The sequence below is a fragment of the Anguilla anguilla genome, chromosome 12 (genome assembly GCF_013347855.1).
Source record: "Anguilla anguilla isolate fAngAng1 chromosome 12, fAngAng1.pri, whole genome shotgun sequence".
Lineage (NCBI taxonomy): Eukaryota > Metazoa > Chordata > Actinopteri > Anguilliformes > Anguillidae > Anguilla > Anguilla anguilla.
Window position 1 is genome coordinate 39,086,912 of NC_049212.1, and position 17,607 is coordinate 39,104,518.

At 45.7% G+C, this 17,607-nt stretch overlaps 1 protein-coding gene and 1 long non-coding RNA gene across 4 annotated transcripts; both read right to left on the reverse strand.

The window, feature by feature from the left end:
* Positions 1–1,346: 1,346 nt before the first annotated feature.
* LOC118209601 lies at positions 1,347–11,239 on the reverse strand. Of its 2 annotated transcripts, none has more exons than XR_004761743.1 (5): positions 10,608–11,239; positions 10,218–10,454; positions 8,892–9,044; positions 2,051–7,950; positions 1,347–1,417 (listed from the first exon to the last, which is right to left on the reverse strand). It is a non-coding gene; the product is annotated as an uncharacterized LOC118209601 (long non-coding RNA). The 2 variants fall into 2 exon arrangements; XR_004761742.1 differs by lacking the exon at positions 1,347–1,417 and having other exon boundaries at positions 4,746–7,950; positions 10,608–10,642; positions 11,076–11,239.
* Positions 11,240–13,188: 1,949 nt separating this feature from the next.
* On the reverse strand, positions 13,189–16,931 carry exosc5 (exosome component 5). Of its 2 annotated transcripts, XM_035384278.1 has the most exons (6): positions 16,781–16,931; positions 16,354–16,467; positions 15,498–15,619; positions 14,939–15,079; positions 14,231–14,320; positions 13,189–13,503 (listed from the first exon to the last, which is right to left on the reverse strand). In XM_035384278.1, the coding sequence occupies exons 1-6, from the start codon at positions 16,899–16,901 to the stop codon at positions 13,408–13,410; spliced, it is 684 nt and encodes a 227-aa protein (XP_035240169.1). In that variant the 5' UTR covers positions 16,902–16,931; the 3' UTR covers positions 13,189–13,407. The 2 variants fall into 2 exon arrangements, with proteins under 2 accessions (XP_035240169.1, XP_035240170.1); XM_035384279.1 differs by lacking the exons at positions 13,189–13,503; positions 14,231–14,320 and adding an exon at positions 14,516–14,853 and having other exon boundaries at positions 14,892–15,079.
* Positions 16,932–17,607: the final 676 nt, after the last annotated feature.

Consider the following 17,607-nt stretch of genomic DNA (forward strand, 5'->3'; position numbering starts at 1 on the left):
CCTGGCCGGTGAGAAGCAGGCAGACACCCAGAGCCAGCTGCTGGCACAAGCGTTCTAAGGGTCTACGGCGTTGTTTAGGGCAACAGCCACGGTGGGGCCACACACTTCAGGTTTTAAATGTTTTTTGGAAGACTTTTAAAAAGTCAGTGTTCAAAGGGAGCCAATGGCTCTTTTTCAGTGCTATTGTTCTTGTGCCGGTTTCTGGGTCCAAGATCGCCTATAAATCTCCTTCCATCCCTGTCCATGTTTCTTGTTTAGGGCCACCAAAATTCTAGAGCCGGCTCTGTGGACACCAGCGAGACTGTCTGAGAGTTGAGTCGGTGTGTGAGCGTCTCCTGATAGCCACTGGGCCTGTGTGCTCCACACGCCTAGCTCTATCCATTACAGCAGGACTCAATCCAGTTACCAGAGGAAGTCCAGGGACCTATAGACAGGAACTGCCTGCAGGTCCTTTACACACAATCTAATAGAAAAGGGGGAAGTAATGGAGAAAAGGAGGATGGTCAGTGTAAGAAAAGAATTCACTGCTTTTGATGTCATCGCAGCTGAAAAGACGGGGAAGCGAAAGCCATTTCCCCAGGCATTATATATGCAGGGATGTGTCCCACTGTTCCTGCCTGAGCGTCTAATGCAATGGGGCTCAACCCCTTCAACCAATTAGAAGAGTAGGTTTTTTTTTTTCATATGTTTTTCCCCCCCCCCCAAAATTCCAAAACTCAGTGTTCTAGAACTCCATTGCATTCGACCATTGGTAGCGATTGCTACATCAGCGTTGGAATGTTCAGTTAACAACATTCTAATCACGTCCCCTTTAAACGCTCGGGCAGGTGCCCTACCTAGACGTTTGCTTTAGCTGCTCCTCCTGCTGTTTTTGGGGGAACAGCAGCAGCAGCGCTGTGTCAGACAGGATCCCAGAATAGACTCCACATCATCGCCGGGGGCAAAAACTCCCTCTTCCCTCCACCTCCACCCCCCACCTCCATCCCCAACTCCCTGCACCTGGTACACCTGACTCGGATTTCTTAATATAAATCAATCGTGGAAGTGAAGACACAAGATTCCATGTCAGTTTTTTTTTAATTTTTTTTTTAAATGAAGTCATTTCTAACGGTATTTTTTCTTCTTTTTTCCAACAGCATCGCTTGACCTGAAGAGGCACTGGGGACTGCCAGACAGAACCGCAGTGGACACCTTCCCCCGTCCTGACCGAAACGCTTCTCGCTCCGCGCCCGGGGCACATTAAAAATATACGTCCCTGCGGAGAGCTCGCCTCGCAGGGGAGCGAACTCAGGCCCGAGAAATCAATACCAGAGATCGCCGATTTGCTCATCAACATCGCTTTCCCACAAACAACAAATTACCTACTGCGTGCCTGAAGAACACAACCAAGGAGTCTGATGCTCTCATTTCCTGGATCCTGTTGAAGGAGAAGTAGTCAGGTGGAGGAGGGTGGGGGGAGGGGGGGTGGCTGTACCCCAAAACAGCTTCCTGCTTTAGGCGATCCCCTCAACAGCATTTTTTCAGTACTTCAGTTCTGATCTTTTGTCTCAGCCTTCCAAGGTTCTTGTGTCTGTGAATGTTTTGCTATTTGTTCTGACTGACAGAGAATATATATACCTGATATCAAAGGACAGCAAGACTTTCCTTTCAGGGTTCAATTTTCTACTTTTGAAATAGTATCTTCATGAAATGACAGGTTTTTAAAAATCCAGTTAAGTTTCTCAAGGTGAACCTCGCTATTCACATTAAGGGCTGTGTCCATAATTCTAAATCAAGATAAGTATACGAGCCCTTGAAAGGACCTTGTCCTTTTTGGTCTTTTTTTGTGGACTACACTACTGTTCTACCTTTGTTAAACAGAATATTTTGTCATTCAAATATACATTTCGATTGAAGTCACAAAGTCTTTGGGCTCGACTCAAGAATATGTTTTGATATGCGGAGAGAAAGGAATCTTGTGGCACTGTTCAAACATTTGTACAGCAGCGAACGCTCTGTAAATACTCTGTGATTGACACATTACACATCAGGAAATAAAAAAACATTTTACCTTTCTGCTAGTCTGAGCTGGCGCTGTATCAGAATCTGGTTTGAGAACAATAAGAAGAAAGTCAATCATTATTGCATTGTTGCCATTATCCATGGATCATTTCCAGCCCTGGCACTGAACTCAGCTGACTGTTTGCATACAGAGGAGTACAGAGAGCAGGAGCACGATCACCGGTTGATGACGGTTGATGACGTCAAATCCGTTCAAACCGCCATTTCTAGAGCAGAATGGAGAGTCTAGATGAGCTGGAGCACCCCCTGCTGCCCGCCAGCCCCACACACTGCGGCGGAAATGGCAGCGGTACAAGTGGTGGCGGCGGCGGGCTGTTCAAGGGCATCCTGGTGAGATGTGAGGAGGAGAACACACTGCCCCCAGTGGCCTGGAGGAGTTACTGCGGGCCCAAAGAGCTCCATCAACAGCAGTTCCTGGACCCGTGTTCCTTGCCCAAAACGCTGGAGCCCTTTTACCCCCCAGCGTCAATATGGGGCAACCCTCAGTCCCTCGGCCTGCACAGTAAGGACTACCTGGAAACGACCTTCGTTGACCTCGGGCCCACTTCCCCTCTGGACAGGAAGTTGCTCAGGGAGATGAGGGATGTCCACAGTGTGTCCTACAACATGGACGACGAGGACGACCTGCTGCACGATTACGAGGTAGTGCTCCTGATGCGTTTTGCAAGTGCACTCAAGCATGCATCCACAAGCAGCAGTTATCAAGTCAAGCGATCGCCTGTCACACTTCATTATGTAAATCCTTATGGTGACAGTTTTCAGACCACAACAACAAGCAACCAAATCATAACATGACAGGCATATTCAATGGAACAAATAACAACGATGTTTCGGGCTATACGTTTTGTGAAAGGTTTGGAATGAAAATAATCTGATATATAAGTAATATAGAATTTATGCACTTGTGAAAAAAAAAAAATATATATACATAGTCAATCCTGTTCAGTGAAATAAGAATGAGTAAATCTCTTACAAATGCTCATATTCCTTTGAGCTCCTGGAATGCACAGAGCCCCCATATCATATCTTCTTCTGCACATTTTTCGCTGCTGGAGCCCGTCAGCCTCTGATCTGTTCTCATTCCGCAGTTTTGTTATGGTGCGGAATGCTAACACGCGCTTATCTTAGTGACCAGGTGGAACCCGCAGCCGGTTCCCACGGTGACAGAACGGGGGAACCCACTCAGTACTGTGGTGGTGAAGCCCCTCCTCTCTGTCGCCCTGTTGCCTGGGACTCCAGCCAGCTGTCCTCATGTGATACGAGGGTGGCCGTTAGTATGAACTAAAGAAATAACTTAAATGGTAACATGAATATTAGTATTGAAAAAGCTGTTTTCATTCACTGGTTGATCTAAACTTGATTACACGGTATCAGAGTTATTATTATCATTAGTTTTGTTATTGTTATTAATATAAGTAGAAGTAGTAGGATCATTATTCATAATTAACATTAAGTTATGATTAATCTGATGGACGTATTGTATTCAGGGTGACTCAAAAAGCCAATATGACAAAGCACAGGAGGAGCCAATCACAACCGCTACAAGGACAAAGGCATTGTGGGTAAAGATTATTACATTCACGGCAGTGTAAATCTTGCGCAGCTACACTCTTTGTCATGAAACCTCCCTTTTCACAGTTCTACTAATTAAATGAATATTTAAAAACCAAACAGATCCCTGAATTCTGATTGTAGCAATACCTACAATATACACCTTTAACCTAAGTCAGGTAAAGTACGTGTATTAATATTGATATTACATTTATCCAGTATATTGTGATTATGTTACTCTAATACAATATATTACATCAGACAAACAATATCTCAATGATAACATAATGCAGAGTATTTGCAGAAAGTTTTCACAGTTTCCTTTATACAGTGCTCTGAAAAGAAAAATGTATCTTTCCAGCTCTGTATGGTTTCTGTATGAGATCCCTTGTTTGGAGTAAACGAAAAAGGAAGGTGTCCTGACTCACTTCTGCCCTGGAGTTCAGGAGGTCGTAATCCATCTTGCAGGATACAGGAGCCTCGGCCTAATGGTTTTACGACCTGCCGTAAAGGAAGTTCCTCCCATACTGGTGCGGTTTCTCAGGCCCAGTTCCCATGCCTCCATGTTAAGAATTTTCCAGGTGTCCAGTCTTTCAGTCTGCCTTACAGCAGTGCGGTCAACAAATGAACAGAACGTGCTAAAATCCCTCAATAATATTAATGAAAGACTAGTTGGTTCAAGTCCAAATCAAAATAAACACATACTCATATTTTTTTTGAAAGTGAATATTTCTACCCCAGCAAGAATGCTATTTGTTGAAACAGGTATGCCCTCCCATTTTGTTTTTTATGGGTTCTGACTGAGTCTAATGCTGGTTGTAGGGTAATTCAGAATCGGACAGCACGCAGTAAAATGATCAGCTGTTAATGAACTCTGACAGAGCTTGACAGAGCAGGGATCAAGTGTACTTTATCACAGTATACTCTATATCAGTGGTGATGCTGAGAATTTTACTGTGCTCCTAAAGGAAGGAACGTGAAGAGAATTACCTTGAATGCCTGTTGGATTCAAATAGATGGATTTAAATTTCCTAAATTAGCATGAAAGACTCTGGAAAATCTCTTGGTTGTTGCAAATTCTAAGCCAAGATGGATGCTCAGATGTGCGTTTCTTACTGTAATATGGGTATCAGTCCAAAATAACAGCTTTACCAGATGACAATTGTTCAATTCAATAGGCAAATATAATGCACCAAATGGTCTGTTACATGTTTTTGATCATGTCCAGAGAATATGTTGATTTTATTGAGAAATAGGGAGAAATTATCAGAATCTCTCCCTATTCTAATCACCAGTCTAATATTAGATATTGTGATATCTGAACCAGATAATAATACTCTGTATTTGCTCTTCAGCCAATTTTAGAAAATTACCATTCTACCACTTTTTATTTTTCACTCCAATTTCAACATTTTGTTTCAAATACCACTTATTCATGCAACTATTGCATTTTTAAATATATTCTTTTACAATACTTTAACATTTGTACTTTCATACTTTTTCTCTTTGCAATATGTAAAAATCTCCATTTTACTAGGCTAGTTGATAGATCATATTTGGTCACTACAAAACATCAATGATTTACAGACACATGCACAGTAAAATGCCCCGTGCTAATTCAACTCTTGAACGAAGTGAAAAAAGACTGGCTCGCGAGGCTGATTCAGCTCTAACAGAGTACATATGAGTCCAGTAGGTCCAACAGGAGTTGATTTAAGGCTGAGCATTTTTACTGTGTAGTCAGTTCAGCTGAATTAAAGGACTTAAATGCCAGTAGCCATGTGCAGCAATGCAAATCGACAAGCGCACGCAGCTGTGCGTAATTAGGGGTCGTTTAGCGGCTAATTGAGACGAGTCAGGTGCAGCGGTGGAGCGATCGCTAATGAGTGATAAACACGAAGCTTCGTGGGAAAGGCAGTGACGTTACGCTCCCGACTGAGTAAAAGGATCAATCATGGCCAGTCATTAAACGAACACAGTGCCCATGTGGTAAAGCACAAAACTAAAAAAAAAAAAAACAGCACCAGCACAAACAAACATGCAATAAGAATAGATCATCGCAAGCTATTGGTGCGTTTAGTATTTTATCACACAGACTACAGACAGCCAATGTCGGTCATGAAACAGGGTTTAATCCCACTGATGGAAGCTATTAATAACTGCTTTATGCATTATTTAACAATGCACAGTTGATCCTGTCAGACAGGATCCTGTACTGATCCTGGCAGATGTTCAAAAAGTGTTTGTAAATGTGTAATTAAGATGGAGTTGGCAGATCGAGAATAGTCCACACAGCGTTAAAGTAATTATTGTGGCATCTGAGCAGTGCGGAATTTCAGAAATCAAGACCGTTTCCATGGTATGCATTTATTAACATTTATCAATGTTTGGCTGGCATCGTCTCTAATTTGTTAAATTGCGCATAACACAGTTATTGACGATTTATTACAGGTGTATAACTTCTCAGCATTGAAGTGTTGTGGAAAATGGCCGTCGCTCACTTTTTTGACACACTGCCCATTTTACAGTGTCGGGTATCTGCTCAGGCAATCATGTTAAGTGCACCACTTCACTCAAGGGTCTGATGGGAAAGCACTGTTTCTGAAGCAATGCACCACCACAAACCCCTAATGTATAGCTCTTTAGCCAGTCAGTTATTATTATATAAATTCAAGTAATAAATCACCGAACAACAGGAGACAATGCAACTCCACTGGCCAGGATTCTGACATCCCTGCTCTATGTACATTCAAGAGAGGGGAACACAGCAAAATGTTCAGTGTTAAAATAACTCTCACAGACACAGATAGACTTGTGTACTGTGTCAGAGTTGAATTAACACTGAACATTTTACTGTGTAGAAATGCAAAAGAACTCTAGATCCGAAGACACACAAACATTTTCTTTTCTGATATTATTCATGAAAAGCAGGCAGGATCACCCCTTCATTGTGAAACCAAAAAAGAAATAATAAATTCCCTCTTACCGCCACCATGGTAACCGGGAGCGAGTTAAATAAGATCAATAAAGTGAACACGCTGTTAACAGTGACACCCTCTGGTGTGGTCCGTGCGACCTCGGGTCTTTACCCAAGCTGACTTCACGCTCGTCAATAAATAATTTCTTTTCCCTGGAGACCGTGGCCATAGGCTACTTCATCATGGCTGGCGGCCGCTAAAGCGAACCCGATGGCTAACTGACACCAACTGAAACAGAGGCGATTGATTTACAAGGCAGAGCACGCGCGTTCAAAAAAAAAAAAAACGACTAAAAGACCACACTGTGAGTGAATGTCCCAGCTACCCACGCAAAAATAAATAAATAAATCCCAGAGCTACTCTTTGAAATGCATTACGTGATGCCGCAAATTTAATTCCGTCTCTGCTGTTTTCCTTTTAATCTTAATAGCTGACAAAGAAAGCCGTTGGCAGGATTGGCTGGTTCGAGGGGGGCTTGGTGAGCGGAGGGTAGGCGTGGGGGTGGTTCTGCATAAGGCTGGGTGAGGTGAATACTCAATGCACCTCATCTATTAGAAAATACAAAAGATGATGTAAAAAAAAAAAAAACACTGGCACAAAACAAAATCGGGTGTTGACTGACAACCTGGCTTTTTCCATAAACGTGATTCATACTTAGCCCGCAGCTAATCTACACGTGTAATAACCTCATTCCGTCATGTTATTTTAGGTACCAGTAAAGTCATTGTACAGAACAACTTCGAAACCGCAGAACAACAACGGCAACATTGACAGTTTAATCAGCCTAAACATGTCACAGCTAATAGTTTTCTTGTGTAGCCTAGTTATGAGTGCTCTAGCAAATGACTGCTGTATTTCTCAAGACTGATAATTCAGTCAAATTAGGAAACTAATTTCGAAGTCAGTTAATTAATTGAAAATCCTCATAGATGATCATTGGTATTGTTTTTTTTGTTTGTTTTGTTTTTGTTTGTTTTTTTCAAATTCATGGTCAGATTTTTTTTTCAGTTAGTCCCTGACCTTGCTGAACTGAAATGGAATTGACCTCCGACTCTGCGAGAGAATGCGTTCTTTTATAACAAAAATTTTTTTTTTTTTTAATCAGCAGGAGTAAGTACAAACACAGCCTAACATCTGCGCGCATCTGTTGTCTTGTCAGGACTCTTCGAGCGAAGACTTCAGCGACACGGACAGCGAGAGCGACTTCCCGCTAATGATCCCGCAGGACTACCTGGGACTGGCGTTCTTCTCCATGCTCTGTTGCTTCTGGCCGCTGGGGATCGCTGCTTTTTACCTTTCCCAAAAGGTAAGTACAGCCAGTGTTGACAGATCTAAATATTTAGACCCCGTCCTGCATTTTCTGCATCAGATTTGAAAAAAAAACAAATAAATACTCTGGCCATCTACATGACCAGACCAGCATCAAAGGAATTCTACATTGTATTTTGTGACGGGGGGCTGGCTGATATGAAATGATTCCAGAGTGACAGATGGAATTAGAAAAGGAACAGATGGGAGTGTCAACAGACAGGGAAAAACAGAATGAATTAGGCAATGAGGGGAAGGAAGAGAAACGACATATTGCACGGTCGTGACTGAAAGACAGAATGTGCGAGCGCTTGGTCGTGAAGCCGTACATCCTGTCTTCCGAGCCCTCTGTGAATGAAGCGGACAGAAGCCCCCGCTTGTCAGTCTTTACAGTGCTAATTATCCCGAACAGGTTGGCTTCCCGATGTGAGATCACATCAGAGAGCCCCCCCACTACTGGGGAGTGCAGCTTTGCCAATCAATCGTCGGTCCGTTCTTTCCTCTCACCAATCATCACCTCATGTAGGCGGGGCTAAAACTGGAGTCAACTGATGCAAACCAATGCCAACCATTGGCCAATGTCACGGCAACAGTTTAAACTTAGTAGACCCAATGAGATTACAGGAAACCTAACTGTAAACCAATAAATCAAGCAGTGGTGGGCAGATCCTTTCCTGGAGAGCAGGTGTGCACGTAGGTTTTTGTTTACAAAAACTGCCCACCCCTCGGCTCAATTAGCTAAACGTGACACAATTCATCAGTATGTTTAGCTAAAATACTAAACCACTTATATTATATTATTGGGCTGATTGCATAATTAAGAGCAAATATTGGCATTGAAAGATGGCCCCCCAAGCCCCCACCCCGGCTGTATGCGCATGTGCATGTTACACACACAGGAGCTCCTAAGAGCTGAGTGTCAGTGGACCCAGTGTTAGGTAGAGTAAGGTCCTTTTCGTGCGCGTCATTTCGGGGCTGACCTCAGTGACTCACCCGTGGGTCCCGGCCCCTGTGTGGGAGCCGCTGTCCTGCCGCACGGTGTCCGGGAGAGAGAGGGAGGTTTTCGGCAGGGTCACGCAGTGGCGTAATTGCGCCTGCGATTTAGCCGGGATTACAGGGACATTTAGGGGGATTACAGCAGCAGAACTGCAAAAAGGCACAAAGAGCATTAATGTTTGGTGAGTCTCTCTCACTCTCAGCACGTTCCTCTCTTTCCCTCTCTCTCAGCACCTCCCTCTCTCTCTCTCTCTCTGTTTTAGCACCTCCCTCTCCCTCCCTCCCCCTCTCTTCGCACCTCCCTCTCTCTTCCTGTCTTAGCACCTCCATCTCTCTCCACACCTTCCTCTCTCCCTTTCTCTTAGCACCTCCCTCTCTCTTTCTCTCTCCCTTAGCACCTCCCTCTCTCCCTGTCTTAGCACCTCCCTCTCTCTTTCTCTCTCCCTTAGCACCTCCCTCTCTCTTTCTCTCTCCCTTAGCACCTCCCTCTCGTAGCACCTCCCTCTCTCCCTGTCTTAGCACCTCCATCTCTCTCCACACCTTCCTCTCTCCCTTTCTCTTAGCACCTCCCTCTCTCTCTCTCTCCCTTTCTCTTAGCACCTCCCTCTCGTAGCACCTCCCTCTCTCTTTCTCTCTCCCTTAGCACCTCCCCCTCTCTCCCTCTCTCTTCACGCCTCCCTCCCTCCCTTTCTCTCTGCACTTCCCTCTTTCTCCCTCTCTCAGCACCTCCTGCTCTTAGCACCTCCCTCTCTCTCTTAGCACCTGTCTCTCTCTTCTCTCGCTCTCAGAATAGAACAAGAAAGCACAAATATCAAAGAATAAAAGGAAAAAGAAAATTACTTCATAACAAGCTAAATTTTAAAAAAAAGCTATGAAAAGATTCACTGGATGAAACAGGAACAATGTAGCATTCCACTGGCCCAGAATAGTCTAACAACAAGCAATACTCGCATTCTCACCTCTCCCTCTCACTGTCAGTCACTGAGCGGAAATTACTATAGATCTGAGCAAAACTTTCCATTACCCACAATGCACGGCTAACCAACAACACTTCAGGGCGCATGGGCTCAGATCGATGGCCTTCGTTAAGGTTTAATTACAGTCATAACAAGCAGCCTCAGGTGATAGATTTCCGATACTGAGCACTGACCAAAAGAGAGGGGGAGGGGTGAGAGAGAGAGAGAGATAGAGAAACAGAGAGAGAGGGAGGGAGAGAGAGAAACAGGGAGAGGGCAAGAGAAAGAGAGGAGAGGCAGAGAAAGCAAAATAACCCGAATAAATCCAGGTAAAAGGAACACACAGGTGACGGTGAAGTGAATGTACCTATTCGGGAGCGACAGTTTTATCGCCGCGCGGCTTCGCCAAAACACCGACTCTGTTCTGACTCCGCCCCCTCTCTCCCCCGCAGACCAATAAGGCGTCGGCGCAGGGGGACTTCCAGGGCGCCAGTGTGGCGTCTCGTCAGGCCCTCTGGCTCTCCGTGCTGTCCATCATCTTCGGCATCATCACGTACGCCTGCGCCGTCGCTGCCCTCATCTCCTACCTGTCTGGGAAGCCCCCCTAAAGGACCCCCATCCCCACCCCAATATCCCTCTTTAACCCCCCCACCCCCCCCACCACTCCCCCGCTCCCCAAACTCCAACCCTATGCCCACCCTCCAACCCCCACCCCACCATCCCCCTTCCGGAATACTCAGCAGCTCACCAGACTCACCTGGGCTAAGGATTCACCTGGACAGGACATCTCACCTGGAGAGAATAAGGGTCGCAGTTAGCGGTTTGCACGTTCACGGATTCACACAAAGACGTCATCGGGTTATAACTACGTGGCTGACGCAGATTCTGGGGGAGACAGAGGGAAGAATTTAAGAAAAGAACTGGACTGGAATAAGGGGTGAGGGGCGCCCCACAAATGGCCCAGGACCAGCAACGCAGCCTCCTTCAGCGTCTGATCCAGCGGCACGCGAGACATTAAAGCCTGTTTTAAGAACAGAGATAGCGTCATGATTAATAGAGCTGGCAGTAATCTCAGCGGTGTGGTCAGGGAAGGGACACAGCCTCCCTCCCTCTCTATCAGTCTCTCTCCCTCTCTCTCTCCATCTCTCCATCTCTCCCTCCCTTTCTATCTCTCTCTCTCTCTCTCTCGCTCTCTCCTGTCTGTGGCTGACAGCGACTGGCTTACCTTTGGCAGAGGGCTTCGCTGATGAGGGTTGCCCTGTAGGTTTCACTCCAAGGATTTGCAGAAGACAGGAGACCTTGCCATGGAAACCTCACCGTGGCAATGGAGGGATGAGCACCCAAGGGCAAAAAGCCCCCCCCCCCCAGGAGGGTCCTCATTTAGAGGGGGGGGGGTCACCAACCACTGATATGCCAGGTGATCTGAATTGTCACCCAGCTAAATCCCTGTGGGTGTATTGACTACCACCAGTGTTAATAGGAGTCAAGTATGGACAATATACTCTATTAGAGATAAAAGTATGATAGAGTGAAACGTAATCTATTTGAGTGGATGTTACACTGAACGTTTTGTTGTGTAAGAATTGAAGATTATAACAAAAATGGCAGAGGCTCGAATAGTTATGGGTGTAAATAGAAGAGATTTTTCAAGAGCTGTGAAGGTTCAGCTCTCCTTCAAAACAAGTGCCAAAAAAGGAGTGTGTTTGAGGAAAGTGAGGGAAGAGAGGGGTGAGAGAAAAAGAGGGAGCTTTCAGAAGAGTGCAAAAAAATGTCATACATATCCTCAGTGTAAAACAAATACAAATATATATTTATATATTTTTAATATGAAAGCTAACGTTGTATTAACAAAGTCGGAAACTGATCAATTAGGACACGTTAGAAACAAGCCTGTTTGCGGACTGGCTGTGTGCAGCGATACTCGGAATGAGCTGCATGCTGAGTCATATCATTAAAGGGAAGAGATGCAATCTGGATGCGGCTCTCTTCCAACCTTAACAGATAAAGACTCTTTCCCCCTCCCCTGACACTTTGGCTGTCGACGACGTCACCTCAGCGCGAATGTCGTCGATGTCAGCGTCTCATCTTGCACCATCAAAAAAATGCGGCGGACAAGAATTCCGCTCTTAGCTGAAACGTTTTTTTTTTTTACCGTAGTAAAAAGATAGCGAATACGTGAATGGAAAACTTGGATCCTTGAGGATGTGACATAAAACCCCGATCTAAATGTGTAGCATTTGAGCCGAGTTTACAAAGGGCGGAGATTCTTCGTTCCTCCTTCACGCGAGTCTTGTGACTGCACGCTCTCTCTCTCTCCCTTTTCTCCGCTCCGCTGGATGAAAAATGCGTGACTGTAAGTGTTACTAAACTAAACTTTAACGAGAGGAGGGCAGCGGTACCGCCATCTGTCGCAGATAAGAAATATTTAATTTGCCTCTGATTGCTAATCACCCGGAAGCAGACCAATCAGCTCACGGCACCTAGAAATGGGGCGGAGACTCTCGGTACACCCTCTCTTGGCTAGGTTTTTGCACTAAAAACTACACCAGAACCATGGTTACTACCATGGTTACTAGGGGCTGAACTAGATGCCACAGATTGTGAAGATTTTGTATGGGTTACAGGTTCAGGTAAATAGTGATTATTGTGTCCCCGTGTCTTTCTGATGGCGCTTGTGCGATCTCATGAACATTGTTATTGAGTTTTCATATTAGACACGTAAAATGGCAGAATGTGGTTGATTTCACTGAAATACCACGCACCTCTGTGGCCACAGCTGGTTGATAAGAAGCCACTGAGACAACACAAAACATAAAAGGGCTGGACAGCATTCCTGGTCAGAGGAACAACACACCTTCAAGGAAGGAAACTCTCATTTACCGCAACAAGGAAGACAAAACTCCACGCCAGACCATGTGACTGCGGCAGCCCAATCACATTCAAGAGTGGGAAAGGACGTGCCAAGAACAGCTGGAACCGTTTCAATCGCAGTTTCCGTCGAAGAGCTTGTGTACAACAGAAGACTGTGGATACAATGTCACACTTAACACCTTGGTTAAACAAATACCATGCATATAATGCAGGAGCAGGTAAATTCAAGATTAAACAGGAATTGGAACAGATATCTTTAATTACCCTAAGTGTATGTAAATATGCAATGGCAAAATCTGTCTAATAAATGCACTTGATTTCAACATTTGTTCTGTCTCCTTAAACTCTGGACAAGTCGCGGCTGACACAAACTGAAACAGCAGTGACCCAAGGCATACCTGGTTTTGTTTGCTTCTCCGTAAGGATCAGATGGGGAAGAAAAAAAAACCAAAAACAGAAACACTCCATAAATTTTCTACATATTTTATTAAACAAAAAAGAATTAACACAGGCCAGGGTCAAATATGTATTTGAGTGCACAGGTGACATGTTCATTTTTGTTCTGCTTTTAAAAATGTCAGTAATCTGCAGGAGTTTTACCGTTGTCTGAATTGGTCAACGCATTTCAAATGAAGCATTTGACCCAGGGTTGGGTACAGAGGCGGAAGGGAAGGGTGTGGTCGCGGTCAGACAGTCTTGGAATACCGTCTCCTGATCGATTCTCTGTAGAACTGGAAGATCTTCTCTGAAGCTCTCTGGCTGACTGCTATGCACTGCTGCAGCTGTGGGGAGAAGAGAGGAGTCAGACATCACAGTGGGTCACACACACACACACACACACACACACAGAGGGGCACACGCACACACACACACACACACACACACACACACACACACACAGAGGGGCACACGCACACATACACACACACACACACACACACCACACACACACAGGGGCGCGCGCACATGCACACACACAGGGGTATGCGCGCGCACACACACAAAGCGGCACACACACACACACACACACATGGGCGCGCGCACATGCACACACACACAGGGGTATGCGCGCACACACACAAAGCGGCACACACACACACACACACACACACACACACACACACACACACACCACACACACACGGGGGGGGGGGGGCACACACAAAGTGGCGCACACACACAAACACAGAGGGTATACAAATACAGGGGCACACCCACACACACACAGGGACGCACACACACGCACACACACACACACTCACACACAGCACACTTCACTCTACGGTCTCCACCACCCTAAGCTTTGACGCTGCACTTAAGCACACAAACACTCCGCCAGCACACGAGCTCTCTGCCCAGCAGAGTGCCTGAGCGAGACCCACGTCTCAGAAAAACGCCATCCCGAATGCCAAATCCGTCCATTAGCCACGGCTGGAGCGGCTCCTCGGGTACGCCGCGTTCAAGCGAAGGGAACAGGCGCTGTGCGCTTCTTATTTAAGTCACACTGACCTCGTTAACTGAAAACGACCCTTTGGTTGATGACATCATCACTCTGTGCTGCGCACTGTCGATTGCGAAGGTCATCACGGCGCGACTGTCCTGGAGGGAAAAGATCAGCAATACGCTTTAATGAACAATACTGACATAAACGTACAGGACATCCATGGTCTGGTACGCTGTGGGGAAACTGTAGGCTGTAATCGGTGAGTATGTGTGGAGTAGGAACCTGCCACCCAGCAGTAACACGGACCCTCGAGTGTGGAGCAACTTACACAGCTTACTTTTTTTTTTTTAAATATACTCATACAATATAATTACACCCCTAGATATTTAATTCAGGCTCAGCTCCTCACTCAAAGGTACAGTGGCAATGCCCCACCTGAGAATGAAACCAGCAACCTCTGAGGTCCAAGGCCTGTACCCTAACACCAGCGAGCCCTGTACCCTAACGCCCTGTACCCTAACACCAGCGAGCCCTGTAGCATAGCGCCCTGTACCCTAACGCCCTGTACCCTAACGACAGTAAGAGCCCTGTAGCATAGCGCCCTGTACCCTAACGGCAGTAAGAGCCCTGTACCCTAGCGCCCTGTACCCTAATGACAGTAAGAGCCCTGTACCCTAACGCCCTGTACCCTAACGACAGTAAGAGCCCTATACCCTAACCCTGTACCCTAACGACAGTAAGAGCCTGCAGGGTGCGAGCGATCGGTGCGGGACCTTCTCCTGCTGGGCCGTGGGGTCGGTGACGATGTGTCCTTCCGGGTCGATGGCACAGGTGACCCCGCAGAAGAGGCAGCCCATGGGGAGCCCCGCGTCCATCAGCGCCATGCAGGCCGCGTTCAGGCAGCAGGACAGCAGCTGGGAGGAGGGGGGATAAGGAGGGAAACCGGGGACACAAAAACACACAGGAGAACCCCCTCCTCCCCCTCACTTTACCCCTCTCACCCACAGACTGATGCTCTCACCATTTCACCCCTCCCTCCCTTATTTCTCTCTTTACCCCTTTCTCTCCATCCATCTCTTATGCCCTTTCTCTTGCTCTCCCCCTCCCTCTCCCTCCCTTACAAGCCTGCACACACACATGCACGCACACACGCACACACACACACACACACACACACACACACACACGCACGTATGCACACACACGCACACACGCACACACGCACACACGCACACGCGCACACACGCACACACACACACGCGCACACACACACACGCACGCAGGCGGGAACGAACATGCCCCCAGACAGGGACGGCTGGAGGGAAAGGATACCGAACCGTCATCATGAACAACCTGAAGGACGAGAGAAAGGGAGGAACGAGGGTGCAGAGTGGAGAGGAGGGCCGCCTCACACGTTTCCCGCACGCACTGCTCTCTGGCTCGCTCCTTCACTCCTGAGAAAGAAAGGAGAAAGGGAGAGAAAGAGAGAGGGAGAGAAAGACAGAGAGAAGTTAGAAACATGCAGGTCAACGTAAAGCCAAGCAGACAAGCCACTCAAAACCATCCATGTACCAAAATGAGATGTCACTTTCAGCATTCTGCTGCCACCTTGTGGTCTATGTCGGCATTTCATAACTAAGGATACCATTTGCAGACAAAACTGGGTAGGTTAAGTGGATGAAGACATTAGCCAGATTAATCCAGTTTAAATTAGATGCATCATTTAGAAGGGTTTTCCTATCCCACATGAACTTCTGATCTTTCAGTAAATGTGTACATGTTTCTTTCAGTGATATTAACCAGTTATATTGTAGCTATGTAATGTAAGTGTTTGTAACTAGGTAAACTGATTGCAAACAACCACAAATAGCCCAGTCAGAACAATTTGTTTATGGTGTGAATGTAAGTCGTGCAAGATTAAAAACTAGAGTTTTACAAAAGAAATCAACAAAAATGAGAAAAATAAAACTCAGGCACCCCCTGCAAGACATACCAGAACAAATCCATCAAAACGAAAACGTTCCAATGCACGTTTAAAAATGTGACATTTTATGCTAGGCAACGTACATCCCATAAGGACACGCATCGTTACTTCGAAGTTGTTTGCTATCAGCCGTAATTACGCACTCCGGTCGTGGTATGAAGACTCGGTAACTACTGTAGACAGAGGACGCCGGTAGTCTCGCACCTGGTAGTCCCACTTTGGGCTGTATCACCACCTCCATTGTGGCCCGGTCATAGATTTCCTTACTAATCTTCACCTCTGCCGGTCCGTACACTCCTGCCAACACGCTGGTGTCTCCTGGTAACAGACATTCACAGTGTCAACATGATAAACAACATGTATTAATACTGATAAACTTATCTTGCCGCCAGTGTTCATTGAATTGGTATTCTCATATAAATTGGACAAAGCGAGGAATATAATCATAACTATTAAATTAAAAATAACAATATTTACAACCTAATTATGCTTCTTGAGAGCAAAGTTGACAGATCACGAATAATAGCAACCTCACTAGCTAGGAAAAGACCATTTTTGAACATACTTCTTCAACGATGTATGTTTACTTTCAGCCAAACTCTAATTGCATATGCATACACGCTTTACACACCTTGGACGAACGAGGACGAGCCATCGGGTCGTGACAAAAGGTTCTGTTCACAACCAAATTCCCGAAGTGAAAAAGCGGACAGTCCATCAACTTCCATCGTGGTTGCGAGTCGCGATCTCATCGGCGCGTTTATGTGACGTAAACACTAACGGGACAACTGGGGCGACGTCACGTGAGCAACTGAAGACTGAGGATTTAATGCAAACTTCTGGAGTAGAGCTGAAGTTAAGGGCAAGCTCCCCTCCGCATAGCCAAATGTTAGAAGTGAGTTACGTAAAAAAAAAAAAAAAATACAAAAATAAAAACAATCTTCAGTTTTTAATTAGCTGGTTTAAAAATCAGGAAGTTGGACTGTTAAAATAGCTGAGACATTATAGGGGTAGCCTACAAAAAACTCTTTGTAGTGAAATCATAGAGTAGGGAGAGATTTTAAAATAATATGTTGTATAAAACATGTGTAAAAAGACCCAAATAGGGTATGCATTCACCATTGCTTTGCTATGACTGAAGTCCTGCAGAGTTTCATTCAAACTGATGCTATGCTGCTTAGCAGACCATATTAACCATAGACATATATACATGTCTATGATATTAACCTCCTCATGCTCAAGACTTGAGGAAATGAAGATGCTGGTGGAAGTGGCGTTCATCAGCCAGTAGGGTGTGATCTTTTCTCCGAACAGAACAATCCCCAGTGCCCCTAATTCAGTGATAGGGACGCGAATGCTGTTTAAATGGTGGTGGGATCAAACGCTAACCCAGTTAAAGTTGAAACGTGGACATTGCAGCTGCGTAAAGTGTTAGTCATGAAACTGGAGTTAAGTCAT